We start from the raw sequence: 14,521 nt of genomic DNA on the forward strand, positions 1-14,521 counted from the left end.
AAGAAGATCTGATGCTAATGGGTGTAGTTTGTTGGAAAGTGAAGTCACATGATGTAATGCAGAAAGGGCGAAGTAAAACTGGACAATGGCATGTGCTTCGTCCCGTGTGGCAGTGTGGAGCGACCACATGATGGTTTCCATCACATGTGGAGGGTATTTACCTTCAGCAGCTCTGCTAGTCCTACCTTTAGGAGGTAAGTCCTGAGGTTGGTCGTTCTCATCGTCAGTCGGTGGCACATAAGCCGGGCACAGGCCAGCTTTACACTTGACGCAGCCAAACTCGTTCCAGAGCTGAACAACGAAAAAATCACAACAACTTCATTGATCCCTGGGGTGAGATTGCGTCACTTGATCACTCCAGCCAAGTATAGAAATATGTGCAGCTCAAGAAAAAGACAACAAATAGAAATTAAACAAAATGTTGGTAGGAGCATGTTCAATAAAAGGTTTGTAAAAATATGTGCATTATAATAAAAGATGCATAAAAAGCTGAGGAGGATCTTAATTGGTTGTAGGTGTTAAGGATATCTGGTTTGTACCTCACACTCGTACTGTCCAATATCCGCCTCTGTTGCCCTGATGATTGTCAGACACAATATTCCACTCCGAACATCATTCAGGATAAAATATTTTTGCCGGTCAGCCAACTCTCTGCCGTCCTTCAACCACCTACGACAGATGGATGCGTTTGAAAGACACAGTGACCAAAATAAAAACCCGATCCCAACCACAGTATGCCTTCTGTTTATCTACCAAATACCTGATTCTGGGTAACGGAGTGCTGAGCGTGGAACAAATGAACTGGATATCCTCTCCTTCTATCAGACACGCACTCTCCAGCCGACTCACAAATCTGGGTGGAGCTGCAGAGGACAACATTAAAAAACTAAAATCAAGAAGGATAAAAAGTAAGTTTAAATGTCGACTGTGTCCTTATGATTACAAACGGACCAACAATGATAGTTAAAGAATATTAGAAGCATTCGCAGTTATACAAGTAATAGCAGTAGAATAAATAGTGGTAGTGTTTAAGTTTGTAGTAGTAGAAGTAATTGTGACTTAAGTGCTCATATCTGTCCTGTGCGCAGAGACAGCACACATATTGCATGTGAAGAATTTAACCACAAACACACAAACTGATGCTTTGGAAAGAAAACATCTGAAGGGTCTCCCAAACTCACCCTGCACCACAACCTTAGCCAGAGTACCAGCAGCGCCCATGGAGCTGGTAGCGTAGCACGTATACTGTCCGGAGTCGTCTGCAGTGAGGCTGTCCAGGATGAGACTGCAGGTGCCAGAGCGGTCGGCTGTGATAATATGACGGGGGTCGTCCTCCAGAGGATGGCCATCTGAGGAGTAGGAAGGTATTTAGATGAAGATGAAAAACAACATGGGTAACAGTGTGTTCATGTACAAGTTCAAAACTGACCTTTGAACCAGCTGATCACTGGTTTGGGCGATCCTGTGACCTTGCATGTCAGTTTAATAGTCTGTCCTATCTTTGTTAAGCAGTCAGACAACAGGGACTCGAACACTGGTGGACCTGTTGATGAACCAGAAACAGAGGAATTACACATGTAGCATTTGATGAAAATGTTTTGGGCATTACGAAAAATGATGCTGTGCCCCTCAACAACTCTGTGAAAAGGCAAAGATTTGCAACACTATGCAACTTTTTTTTAACCTTTTAATAGCTGTGGCAAAATTAGTTTGATGGTTCACTGATTCGGAATATGGAGAATGGAGTCTCTTTAATTCCTTCTCCTGACTTTGAAGGTCTGTTTCTGATCTATGTAATGTAACTGACTGATAATCACAGATAAAATTGCCAGAACCAGGTCCAGTAAATTCAAGAGTAGTGCAAAACTATAGATCTGTTAAACTAACTTTTATCTCAGATATTCAGCAAGGAAACTTCTAAAATAGCAATAATTCTAACAGAGATTGTTGAATGTGTTAAAGCAGCAGCTCTTCTGGTTCAAGAAGCAGAGGATCCTGGGTAATATCCACTGTTCAGTTGTGTTTCAGTTCAGTCATTGGGACTACTCCGGTACAGATTGACTGGCTTTGTTTTTTCTACTCATTCAGCCACAGAGCCTTGCGTGTTTTATCTGGTGTGTACTCACTGTTGGTGGGCAGACTGGAGCGCTGCTGGAGCTCCTTCAGGTCCTTGAGCCAGGGGAGTTTAGCCAGTGCGGAGCGGCCCTGCAGCTTATACCGGCGCACTGAGCCCCTGTGCTCGTGCCATAAACCCCAGGACTTTTCATCCCCGACCACAATCTCCTTTATTTCCACGTCATTCAGCTGAGTAGATCACAGAAGTGAGTATGAGAAAGATGAGTGAGTAAGATGGAAAAAGAGAAGAGAGGACACTGTAGTACAGAATTTGTAATATCTTTTTTTTGGATTGACACACAAGTTCACAGCAGCATATGTTACCTTCATTTTGTTCTTGAAGGTGTAGGTGACACTGTTAATGCGCGTGTCTCTTTTCAGTTTACACAGCACAATGCAGTCCTTGAAGAGAAAGACTTGTCTCTGATGCCCTCTAGAGGCCGTCTTCATTTCTGGAGTATCCTCCCACACTGTGAAGACTCCCTGGATGAAAGACAAGGCAAATGGATACAAAAGAGTTATATGTGAGTGCAGGTGTTTATATCAGACCATGAGCCAAACCATTAGTGTATTATAAAAACATCTGTAGTTACCTGTCGCACAGGTTCACCCAGGGCAGTTAGAGGAGCAGGGTAGTTCTCGATGAGGGACACCTGGTGCAGGTTGTCAGACCTCCAGGGCAGACAGGACACCATGGAGAAGGCATCCTCCAGCAGACAGCAGCTCTGACCACTTTTGGCTTTGTTCTTTATCAACTCCTGCCAATAATCAGTTTTCATTTACATCTCATGCATTCAGCTTACACATTGCAAGAAGACACTGAAATGTGAGCAACAGCATAGCAAGCATAAATATTTACATACATTTAGTTGAAATACATATCCAGTCTACAAATATTCTGGTTTTGCCAGTGAGATGCAAAGTAAAGACACAAAAGAGTGAAACTGACCTTCAGTAAAGCCTGGTAGGTTTGAATCCTCTCCACTGGTCTCTGGAGGAAGGTGAGAACATCCATGTAGGGAGCATCACGCTGACTAGACTCTGTTAACTCCTGCAGTGGAAAGAGTAAGATTTAGAAAATATATTAAAAAAAAAAAAAAATTGATAATTGTTGATGCTGAAGATGCTGGTACTTGGCAGTTGTAGTTTCCACAGTATTATCTATGTTTAGGTTTTTTGAATACCTTGAAATACTGCTGGGTAGCCTTGTCAGCGACGCAGGCTTCTGCTTGTGCTTGTCCCACTATGTAGTGAAGATACTTCTCAAAGTCTTCAGTGTGCTGGATCAGATGCATGGCCACATCATCATCTGTGGCACAGCCTCTTAGGCCAGGCAGGATGGATCTGGAATGAAAGCAATGAGAGGAGCAATGAATAAGGAGAATGGAACTGTGAAAAATAGGAATGCATTAAATAAAATATAGTCCGATTTACTTCTTGTGCGTTACCTGTCATGCAGCAACACAATGTCCTTGATATTTCTGAAAATTATCTCTTTCTGTGCGAGGATGTTAGTGGGGATGTGGCGACTAGTGTCCAGATAATTCAGCTGGTGAGAGGTGAATGTCTTCATCTCCTTCACAAACTCCTCCTCTCCATCAACCAGGCCTTGGACCAATTGACTGAAAAAAGGCAACATTTCATTCAAATTGGAGATTCATCAGCAGTATTGGATTTTGCAGTTTGCCAATGAAATTTGTAATTTGAATAAACACATTCTCTATAATCATAAAAAGGTTTCAATTTGTCTAAATACATGTTACCAATACATTTTTATCATTATTATCAATATAATAATATTTTCCTTCGATTGCAAATAAAAGATTTCTCTTAAACTACAAGTGACACCAGTTCATTTAAAATGTCAGCATGCAATTGCAGAAACACGGACCTCAGAGCTCTCCTGTACTCTTCTCCTGAAGACCCTATTCCATCAAGATCCTCTTGAGGTGCTCTAACTTGTGGGAAAGTCTCCTGTTCAAAATAACCGTCATGGTTAATATTATTGAAAGCCTTTCCATTATTAATTACATATCAAAGTTGATGCCTGTGTCTAAAAAAGTCAGAACTTAAATGGTTAAAGTTTCAGAATTCAGCAGGCTAAAGTTCTCGATTTGCACATCCTACCCTTCTCTTCTTCTCCAGATAGGCTGGACACACCCATCCTTGTCGAGCGGGGCTAGTTTTGGTGGGCTTGGTCCTCACCAGCCACCTGTCAGGGTGAACAGAGTCCAGCACCTCCACAAACTGACCCTCCTTCAGAATAAAACTGTCCTTATTCCCATTGTTAGGACTGCAGTCCGCTCGAGCCACATACATTTCAAACGTCTGAGGGGGAAAAAAGCATGTTTTATATCATATTGGTCAATAAATATAGTGTATAGATGCAACATATAGCAAAACATGCAAAAGTACCTCTCTGCTGTCCTCTTCACCTTCTGATTCTGATCCAGAGACGGTACTAGCTAAGGGTGTGTGGGCACGATGGTGCTTTGGAGATTGTATCCTCATTTTGCCATCAGGAGCCCCTACAAATACGACAGTAAAGACAGCTCTAGTGTACCTGACTGGAAACCATTGGTGTGGAAGTGGAAAGATGAACACTCAACATTTCTTACCTATGACCTTCAGCAGTTGCTTAGGAGGTTGTGGAGCAGCTATCTCTTCTTTATCAACCTTTGGAGATACTTGGTCTTCTGCAATTGGTTCTTCCCTGTGATAATATTATATTTGTATGAGCACAAAATACATGATTAGCAATAAAATATGTGATGAAAACCATTTCTTCTACACTCTCACCTTGGAACAGCAGGACTAGTCTCAACAGGTTCCATTATATCAGGAGCTGTGTCATAATCAGACGGACTCGACACTGGTGAACGCAAAGAAAAGTCATATGTTATGTAGTGTAAATAGGTGGCCAAGCAAATTGACCATACACGTCTATAAGCGATAGATAGGGTATAGTCGAATTACTCACTGGAGCTGGCAGCAATAAGAGATGATCCTCTCCTTTCTTGCAGACCCATTGGTAAATCCTGCTCCGTCAGGTTGTAGGCCTCCCACAGAGAGACGCTCACACTTTCTACATAGTTCGCAGCATCTGTAGCTGCAGTTGGAATCGGTCCTGGACTCTGGGGCGTCGGTGCTGCAAGTTGCAGAGGAGTTATCGCTGCAAGCGGTGGGTGTACAGTCTTCTGGGCTTCAGGAGCAGGTTGCTGAGGCTGCACTACTGTGACGTTTCCATTGTAGGAGGTTACACCAAACTTATTCACCACCTCACACGTATAGATTCCACTGTCACTCGTGGTCAGGTTCTTGATCACCAGCGTGCAGTCGCCATTTGCTGTGGTTCTAGAACGGCAGCGGTGGTCATTAGTGATTTCTGTAGCTTTTCTCAGCCAGCGCACTGTGCTGGGTTTCCCTTCCACAACACACACTAGAGTGAGTGTGCTATGAACATCTGCACTCTGGTTCTTGAACACCTCTTTAAAGACAGGTCGCATATCTTTGCGGGCTTTGAATCCTTTAAATGCAGCCTGGATCTTAACTGCAGCCTCTTGCAATTGTGGCTCATCCTCCACGCTGATGTCGAACTCTGGTGAAGCCTCCTCGGATGGTGGCGTCTTCTGGGGGACATTAATCGGAGGAGGACTAGAGGATTGGTTTGATCCCTCAGTAACAGAAGCAATGGGATGGATCTTGCTGTGGTTCACCGGTATCTCGGTCAAAGCCTCTAAGAAAGTTTCATCCTCAGAAATGTAGAGAAGGGGAACATCCTCCAGCTTCTTCATCGTCTGTGGCCCTTCCTCCCTTCTCGTGGGCTCGACTGCCAATTTAATTTCCTTGTCAGCTCCAGTTTCCTTTCTAATGGGTTTCACCGGTTGTTTTATCGTCTGTTTGGTGTTTTCGTCTTTCTCTGAAGCTTTCACGGGCTGCCTGATTTTCTCGTCCGTCTTAGTGTCTGTTGTTACTGACAGTTTCCTCTCAAATCTGGGCTTCTCTTTGACCTCTTTAACCACAGGTCTTTCTGACTGCCTTATTGGCTGATCATCCTTTATTTTCGCTACACCTCCTGTTAGCTCTTGTCCTTCGTGATCTGTCTCTGTGTCCCTTGATAGTTGTCTCTCTGTTCCTCCCTTTGCTTTACTTTTTATCCTCACAGGTGGTCTTGGAGCCTCAGCCTCTCTTTCTGAAGGTTTTTCCTGTTGTTCTAATGAAGCTTTGTCCAAGCGAATTACAGGAACCTGCACCAGTGGCTTTTTTTCTCTTCCTGCCTCTTGTTGTTTTAAACTCTCTCTCTGTTCGTGGTCTTTCTGTGAATCGTTTACAATTGTGTCTAATGCATGGGGAATTACCTCCTCAGTTTTATTCACAACAAACGCAGATGATTGTTTTCTCTCTGCTGTCTTTGCTTTAGATCTGACTGGTGGTTTTAAAGGTTCCTCTTCTGTCTCGTCACCTTCCTTCATTGTAGACTTCACATGTTGCTTTGTTTCTTTCCCCATTAACCCTTCTGGCTGCTTCACAGGCTCTTCCTCACCGTCTTTCCACTGGATTATTCCTGGAGGTTTCGACTTCTTCTCAACCACAGTTATTACCTCTGAAGGCTTTCCTGGTTGTTTTAAGCTCGGCCCAACACCACCTTCCCTTTCCTGATACATTAATACCGGCTTTGTCTGTTCAACCACAGCGTCACCCAGAATCCTCTCTGACTGACGTAATTGAAGATCGGCTTGAACTGCGTCCTCTGAATTCCTTCTGGGTTGTTTCTGTTCAAGCAACACTTCCGTTTCTGATTCCATAGATCTTCCTGGCTCTTCGACCGGCCGGATATCCGTCTCCAGTAAACTCACAGACTTATCCGCTTTCTCCTCATTCTTCTCATGTTGTGTTGTATTGTGCACACTATCAAAATCGTTCTCCATAGATTTCACAACGTGGTTTCCCTTTTGGTCTTCTTTATTCTCCCCCAGAGACTTTTTCAGATCCATCAATGGCTCAACATCTTTTTCTGAATTTGTAATAGATGCTTTCCTGTTAGCTCTCTTTTTGGGCTCAGGAGGAACAGGTTTGGCCTCTGGGAGACCAGAATTCTCATTCTCTGAAGAAGGAGTTGTTTTTGAAACAAAGCCTTTTACCCGAGGTTGTAGCGTGGGAGGCTCTGTCTTTGGTGGAGTAGATTGTAGCACTTTGCAAAAGAATGAGACATTTTTTTTAACAACAGTATGTGTGGTGGAAGCTGGTAAAAAATTATGCCAACTTAATTTGTTCCCGATCCACTCACCTTTCACTGTCACATTTGCAGTGGTCTCCACACTTCCTGTTTGACATGTGTAGCTGCCACTGTCCTCAGGTTTGAGCTCCTTGATCTGCAGACAGAGGAGGCAGCCATCTTGTTTCATCTCATACTTCCTGTTTGCTCTCAGTGGCAGATTGTTCTTCCTCCATTGCACCGACACTCCAGGCTTCGACACCTCACAGGATAAGGAAGCTGCACCTCCCTCCTCAGCCTCCACATTTACTAAGTCTTTCTTGAAGAATGGAGGCAGCTCTAGATGGGGTAGAAGAAAGCAAAATATGACTTGAGACAATGCCAGATAAGGTGGATTTCATGGTTGGATTTAGCCTACACTGTATGTGGCCGATTGTGTGGGCTCCAGGCATTTCACACAACCACATTTAAGTATACAACTCCTATCTGCTAGAGTTTGAGAGAAGATGGAATAAAATGTATCATGTACATACACCCTGACAAGCACACACCTTTCACTGTCACAGCTGCCGTCGTCTCTGCACTGCCTGCTTGACATGTGTAGCTGCCACTGTCCTCAGGTTTGAGCGCTTCAACGTGGAGCTCGAGGAGGCAGCCATCCTGCTTCATCTTGTACTTCCTGCTGGCTGTTAGCTGCAGTCTGTCCTTCTTCCATTGCACTGACAGCACATGTTTAGATACCTCACAGGAGAGGGATACTGCACCTCCCTCCTCAGCCTCCATACTTTGTAAGTCCTTTTTGAAGAATGGAGGGAGTTCTGGGGGGGAAAAGCAAGAAAAAACTGCATCAAACATTTGTGAAGTGGATGAACCTCAGTGGAAACCAAAACAATTTTAAACTGAAGTTTTTTTCTCCAGGCTTCCTATATTCTAAATTGGAGGGGTTATAATGCAGTTTAAGTAAGAAACCCTTAATAAAATGAATGTTCTGATACGGTCACAATCCTAATGCACACTCACCTTTAACTGTTACAGTTGCACTGGTCTCTACACTTCCTGCTTCACAGGTGTACCAGCCACTGTCCTCAGGTTTGAGATCATTTATGTTCAGCTGGAGGAGGCAGCCATCTTGTTTCATATCATACTTTCTGTTTGCTCTAAGTGGCCGATTGTTCTTCTTCCATTGCACTGACAGCCCAGGTTTGGACACCTCACAGCCCAGTGAGGCTGTACCTCCCTCTTCAGCCTCCACATTCTGTAATTCTGTATTGAAAAATGGTTGGATCTCTGGGAAATACAATGAAGTATTAGATAGTTTCAGAAAATGACATGAGAAATGGCATTTGTGACATTCTCAAGTTAAGGCTAAATAAGATGCATAAAATATTTGCGATAAATGAGTGGTTTCTGCTCCACTGGGAAATACTGAGCTTCACTAAATTCAGATGAACAATGATTTCCAATTTACTAGTGGGATTAATCTTTCCCAATTTAGAGCTTTCTGACACCATAACACTTTTTGATTTCCAAATGCACCCTCACCTTTCACTCTCACAGACGCAATGGATGCTACACTTTCTGCTTCACATGTGTAGCTGCCACTGTCCTCGGGTTTGAGCTCCTTTATGTGCAGCTGGAGGAAGCAACCGTCTTGTTTCATCTCATACTTCCTGTTTGCTCTCAGTGGAAGTTTGTTCTTCTTCCATTGCATTGACAGCCCAGGTTTGGACACCTCACAGGACAGTGAGGCTGTACCTCCCTCCTCTGCCTCCACATTAAGTAATTCTTGATTGAAGAATGGAGGGAGTTCTGGGGACAAACATTTGGGGGCTTATAAAACAGTCCAGGTAAGATAAAGACAACAGTAAAAGATATCATATGCAGCTGTAACCAAAAAAATTCCTGAAACAGTTAGCGTTATGGAAATGCAGTCACACCTTTGACAGTTACACTTGCGGTGGTCTCTACACTTCCTGCTTGACATGCATAGCTGCCACTGTCGTCAGGTCTGAGATCCTTGATATGCAGATGGAGGAGGCAGCCATCTTGTTTCATCTCATACTTCCTGTTTGCTCTGAGTGGCAGATTGTTCTTCTTCCACTGCACTGACAGACCAGGTTTAGACACTTCACAGGAAAGGGAGACTTTACCTCCCTCCTCAGCCTCCGTACTCTGCAAGTCCTTCTTGAAGAATGGGGTAAGCTCTGTGAAACATTGTCAGAAAGAGGGGGACAGTGTATTAACATCATTGAAATTGTGCCTAAGACATTTCCAGATGTGTCTCCCTACATGTCTTTACATGGCGGACGGGTACCAATTCCTTTGTTTGAACTAAGATTATTCCCAGAAACTTGAATCCCTCACAAAACAGAATTTAAATTACAATAAGATTACTTCTCTGTGGCCTGAGAGTATTGTTGATATGGTAATATTTTGTTGCACATTGCCAAATTGCACACACCTTTGACAGTAACAGTTGCGGTGGTCTCTACACTTCCTGTTTGACATGTGTAGCTGCCGCTGTCCTCAGGTTTGAGCTCCTTGATGTGCAGGTGAAGGAGGCAGCCATCTTGTTTAATCTCATACTTCCTGTTTGCTCTCAGTGGCAGATTGTTCTTCTTCCATTGCACTGACACCTCAGGTTTCGACACCTCACAGGACAAGGAGGCTGTACTTCCCTCCTCTGCCTCCACATTTTTTAATTTCCTGTGGAAGAATGGCAGCAGCTCTAGGTATGCACCACAGAGAAGAACAAGACATTATTCATGGAATGCCAAATGAAATCTTGACATACATTTAGTTTTTATGGTGCGATTTCGCTTACATTTAAGGAGAATTTGCTACAGTGGAAAATGTATTGAGTTTAAGATAATTCACACGATAATAGTTAAGTTTTTGAAACTTTGATGAAGTACACCCTGATATCACAGAGAGTTGTAGATTAATTACACTACACCACTCAAAAGCACACACCTTTTACTGTCACTGTCGCAGTGGTCTCTACACTTCCTGTTTGACACGTGTAGCTGCCACTGTCCTCAGGTTTGAGCTCCTTGATGTGCAGGTAGAGGAGGCAGCCATCTTGTTCTATCTCATACTTCCTGTTGGCTCTCAGTGGCAGATTGTTCTTCTTCCACTGCACTGACACTTCAGGTTTAGACACCTCACAGGACAGGGAAGCTGCACCTCCCTCCTCAGCTTCAACACTTTGTAATTCTTTGTTGAAGAATAGAGGAAGCTCTGCAAAATGGGTAAGGAAGAAAAAATTAACATTATGCATCTTAGGTTTAATTTGATAATAGATTGCCTGAGATATAACAAATGCATATGCAGACATTATCAGGAGTTTTTCAACCAGGCTGCAATACAAATGGTGAATTGATGTTATCTCATCACCACACCTTCTAGAAACTTGAGGCAAACTAAAAAACTACATTTTTATTATGATGTTAAAAGTTCCCAGAGCAAATACTAAAATATTTTCTCATTGGTCAAATTCCCTCACCCTTCACTGTCACGGTTGCAGATGTCTCTGTAGCTCCTACTTGACATGTGTAGCTGCCACTGTCCTCAGGTTTGACCTCCTCTATGTGGAGCTCAATGAGGCAGCCATCCTGCTTCATCTTGTACTTCCTGCTGGCTCTCAGTGATAGTCTGTTCTTCTTCCATTGCACTAGCAGACCAGGTTTAGATACTTCACAGGACAGGGTGACTGCATCTCCCTCCTCAGCCTCCATACTCTGTAAGTCTGTCTTGAAAGATGGAGGGAGTTCTGGAAACAAGAAGCAAGAATAAACTGCATCGAACATCTGTAAAATTGGATGAAGCTTTAAACCTCAGTGGAACCGACATTTTTGAAAACCTTAGTTTTTTTTCTCCAGGCTTCCTATTAGGTTGGTGGGTTCATAATATAGTTTATGTAGGAAACCATTGTTAAAATGAATGTCCTGATACAGTCAGTCCACTAATGCACACTCACCTTTCACTGACACAGTTGCACTGGTCTCCACACTTCCTGTTTGACATGTGTAGCTGCCACTGTCCTCAGGTTTGAGATCCTTTATGTATAGCTGGAGGAGGCTGCCATCTTGTTTCATGTCATACTTTCTGTTTGCTCTTAGTGGCAATCTGTTCTTCTTCCATTGCACTGACAGCTCAGGTTTGGACACCTCACAGCACAGTGAGGCTGTACCTCCTTCCTCTGCCTCCACATTCTGCAATTCTGTATTGAAAAATGGTTGGATCTCTGCGAAATACAATAAAGTATTAGATAGTTTCAGAACATTATATGAGAACTACCATTTGAGACATTTTCAAGTTATGTCCAAATTATATGTAGAAAATATTTGCGGTAAATGAGTGATTTTTGCTCCACTGGGAAATTCTGAGCTTCAGCAAATTCAGATTATCAATGATTTGAATTTTACTAGTGTGTTTAATCTTTCACGATTTAGAGCTTTCTGACACCTTCAAACTTTTCAATTTCCAAATGCTGACACACCTTTCACTGTCACAGTCGCAGTGGTCTCTACACTTCCTGCTTGACATGTGTAGCTGCCACTGTCCTCGGGTTTGAGATCCTTTATGTGCAGCTGGAGGAGGCAGCCGTCTTGATTCATCTCATACTTCCTGTTTGCTCTCAGTGGAAGTTTGTTCTTCTTCCATTGCACTGACAGCCCCGGTTTGGACACCTCACAGCACAGTGAGGCTGTACCTCCCTCCTCTGCCTCCACATTATGTAATTCTTCATTGAAGAATGGTTGGATCTCTGGGAAATATAGTTTAGTATTTAGAGAATTTTAGCATGAGAACAAGCATTTGAGATATTCTCAATTTAAGGCTAAATAAGATTTAGAGAATATTTGTAATAAATTAGGGATTTTTTCTCCACTGGGAAATATTGGTGCAATGGATAGCACATTCAGTTATTTGAAATATTCTAGGGTTTAGTCTTTCACAATTTAGAGCTTTCTGACACCGAAAAACTTTTGGATTTCCAAATGCACCCTCACCTTTCACTGTCACAGTCGCAGTGGTCTCTACACTTCCTGTTTGACATGTGTAGCTGCCACTGTCCTCAGGGTTGAGCTCCTTGATCTGCAGCTGGAGGAGGCAGCCATCTTGTTTCATCTCATACTTCCTGCCAGCTCTCAATGGCAGCTTGTTCTTCTTCCATTGCACTGACAGCCCAGGTTTAGACACCTCACAGCACAGGGAGGCAGAACATCCCTCCTCTGCCCTCACATTTTGCAGTTCCTCTATGAAAAATGGTGGGAGCTCTGAGACGGATAAGAAGTAATGGATTATGTTGTGTTTTTTGTGGCTTATTTGTCTGAAGTGTTTTGCCCAATATCACTTCATATCTTAATTCAGATAAGGACAATAAATAACTGAATAACTTAATTGATTTAGATATCGCCGACACTGTGATATTTGCCATATGAGTCTTCAAATGCACCTTTCACTGTCACAGTCGCAGTGGTCTCTGCACTTCCTGCTTGACATGTGTATCTGCCACTGTCCTCAGGTGTGAGCTCCTTGATCTGAAGATAAAGGAGGCAGCCATCTTGTTCCATCTCGTACTTCCTGCTGGCCCTAAGTGGTAGGGTGCTCTTCTTCCACTGCACTGACACTCCAGGTTTAGACAGCTCACAGCACAAGGAGGCTGCTCGTCCCTCCTCAGCCTCCACTCTTCTCAGCTCTTTCTTGAAGAATGGCGGCAGCTCTGGGAAAAAAGGATGATGACAAAGATTTGACATCTTTACAATCTGTGAGATACGTGTAATATTTTCTTTTCAAAGCAGTTTCAGACTATTGAAGGAATGTAGGTGTTGACATACTTGATGCTATATGTCAGCTTGACTAACATATATTCATAAAGTAGCATTTTGGATTATAAGGGTGGAAACTGCCTTGATGCAAAAATGTAATGTTCCAAAACACAATGACACAGAAATCTGAAAAATACATGCAATGCACAGATCCAGCTTCTCTCACCTTTCACTGTCACCGCCGCAGTGGTCTCTACACTTCCTGCCTCACATGAGTAGCTGCCACTGTCCTCGAGTCTGAGCTCCTTGATGTGCAGCTGTAGTAGGCAGCCGTCCTGCTTCATCTCGTACTTCCTGCTGGATCTCAGCGGCAGCCTGTTCTTCTTCCACTGAATCGGCACTCCCAGTTTAGACAGCTCACAGAACAGCGAGGCCGAACCTCCCTCTGTTGCTTCCACACTCTGCAGTTCCTCCTGGAAGAATGGAGGGAGCTCTGGGAAAATTTGAGAAAAAGAACAGGGTTGCAGACATTTGAAGTAATAAGATGTAGTAGTTCATAGTGTAATTTTATGTAATGTAATTAAGCAGTTATAACAATAAGCATTCCAATGGCATAATTAGTTAGATTTTACCTGTAACGCTGAGTTTGGCACTGCTCTGCATGTCTCCTGTATCACAGGAGTATATGCCAGTATCAAGAGGCTCCACGTCACAGATAACCAGTAGGTTGACTTTTCCCTGTTTACGTAAGTCATATTTATCACTGTTGCTCAGGGGAATGTGGTTCCGTCTCCAGATAACAGTGGAGGTAAAGTCAGAGATCGTGCAGGACAAGGTGGCTGTCTCTCCTTCCATGATCACAACGTCTTGTGGCTTCTCCTCGAATAAAACTACAATGTGAAATCACATGAAATAAAGGAGATACACTGAGTTTCTAATATTGTATTTCATATGTGCGAAATTGCAGATGAAAGTAATCAATGCAAACTTTATTTGTGCCCATGTGTCTTCTCACCTTTGGGCTTAGCGACCACTAGCAGACAGGCAGAGGTCCGCTCTTCCCCAATCACAAACGCCACCGTGCCCGTTTCCTCCGGTGTTGTCATGGTGAGGACCAGTCGGTGCTCTCGACCCCGGCACGTCATCTGGTTCATCTCATTGCTCTGCAGGGGGCTGGATCCGAGCCACCAGACACCTTCACTCACATCAGCATGGCTCAGCTCACACACAAACACTGCATCCTCCCCTGCTGTCACCGTCACGTCCTGCAGCCCGGTTACAATCCGCACGCGCTCTAGGGAGGAAGAGGCAGCTATATACAGCTGGATTTTTAGAGACGGAATCTGATATGCTTTCCATGAGTTAGATGAGAACAGCCTGTTAGTTCTTTTCATGCGACACTTCTTGCAATGTGAATGAA

The 14,521-nt window shown here is 43.5% G+C and overlaps 1 protein-coding gene across 1 annotated transcript in view; it reads right to left on the reverse strand.

The window, feature by feature from the left end:
- Positions 1-14,521, reverse strand: part of obscna (obscurin, cytoskeletal calmodulin and titin-interacting RhoGEF a) — a 38,389-nt gene that overhangs the window by 10,990 nt on the left and 12,878 nt on the right. Inside the window, 31 exon segments of the mRNA XM_053430734.1 lie at positions 186-291; positions 540-669; positions 761-863; positions 1,182-1,349; positions 1,430-1,543; positions 2,127-2,304; positions 2,440-2,598; positions 2,709-2,873; positions 3,065-3,166; positions 3,300-3,459; positions 3,564-3,737; positions 4,007-4,089; positions 4,243-4,443; positions 4,531-4,643; positions 4,734-4,828; positions 4,915-4,987; positions 5,096-7,219; positions 7,403-7,669; positions 7,882-8,148; positions 8,351-8,617; positions 8,873-9,139; positions 9,268-9,615; positions 9,663-10,058; positions 10,304-10,570; positions 10,836-11,576; positions 11,832-12,098; positions 12,343-12,609; positions 12,789-13,055; positions 13,328-13,594; positions 13,734-13,991; positions 14,117-14,395. Coding sequence (XP_053286709.1) covers positions 186-291; positions 540-669; positions 761-863; positions 1,182-1,349; positions 1,430-1,543; positions 2,127-2,304; positions 2,440-2,598; positions 2,709-2,873; positions 3,065-3,166; positions 3,300-3,459; positions 3,564-3,737; positions 4,007-4,089; positions 4,243-4,443; positions 4,531-4,643; positions 4,734-4,828; positions 4,915-4,987; positions 5,096-7,219; positions 7,403-7,669; positions 7,882-8,148; positions 8,351-8,617; positions 8,873-9,139; positions 9,268-9,615; positions 9,663-10,058; positions 10,304-10,570; positions 10,836-11,576; positions 11,832-12,098; positions 12,343-12,609; positions 12,789-13,055; positions 13,328-13,594; positions 13,734-13,991; positions 14,117-14,395 — 8,673 coding nt within the window.

This window comes from Pleuronectes platessa, chromosome 9 (assembly GCF_947347685.1).
Source record: "Pleuronectes platessa chromosome 9, fPlePla1.1, whole genome shotgun sequence".
NCBI classification, from domain to species: Eukaryota; Metazoa; Chordata; class Actinopteri; order Pleuronectiformes; family Pleuronectidae; genus Pleuronectes; species Pleuronectes platessa.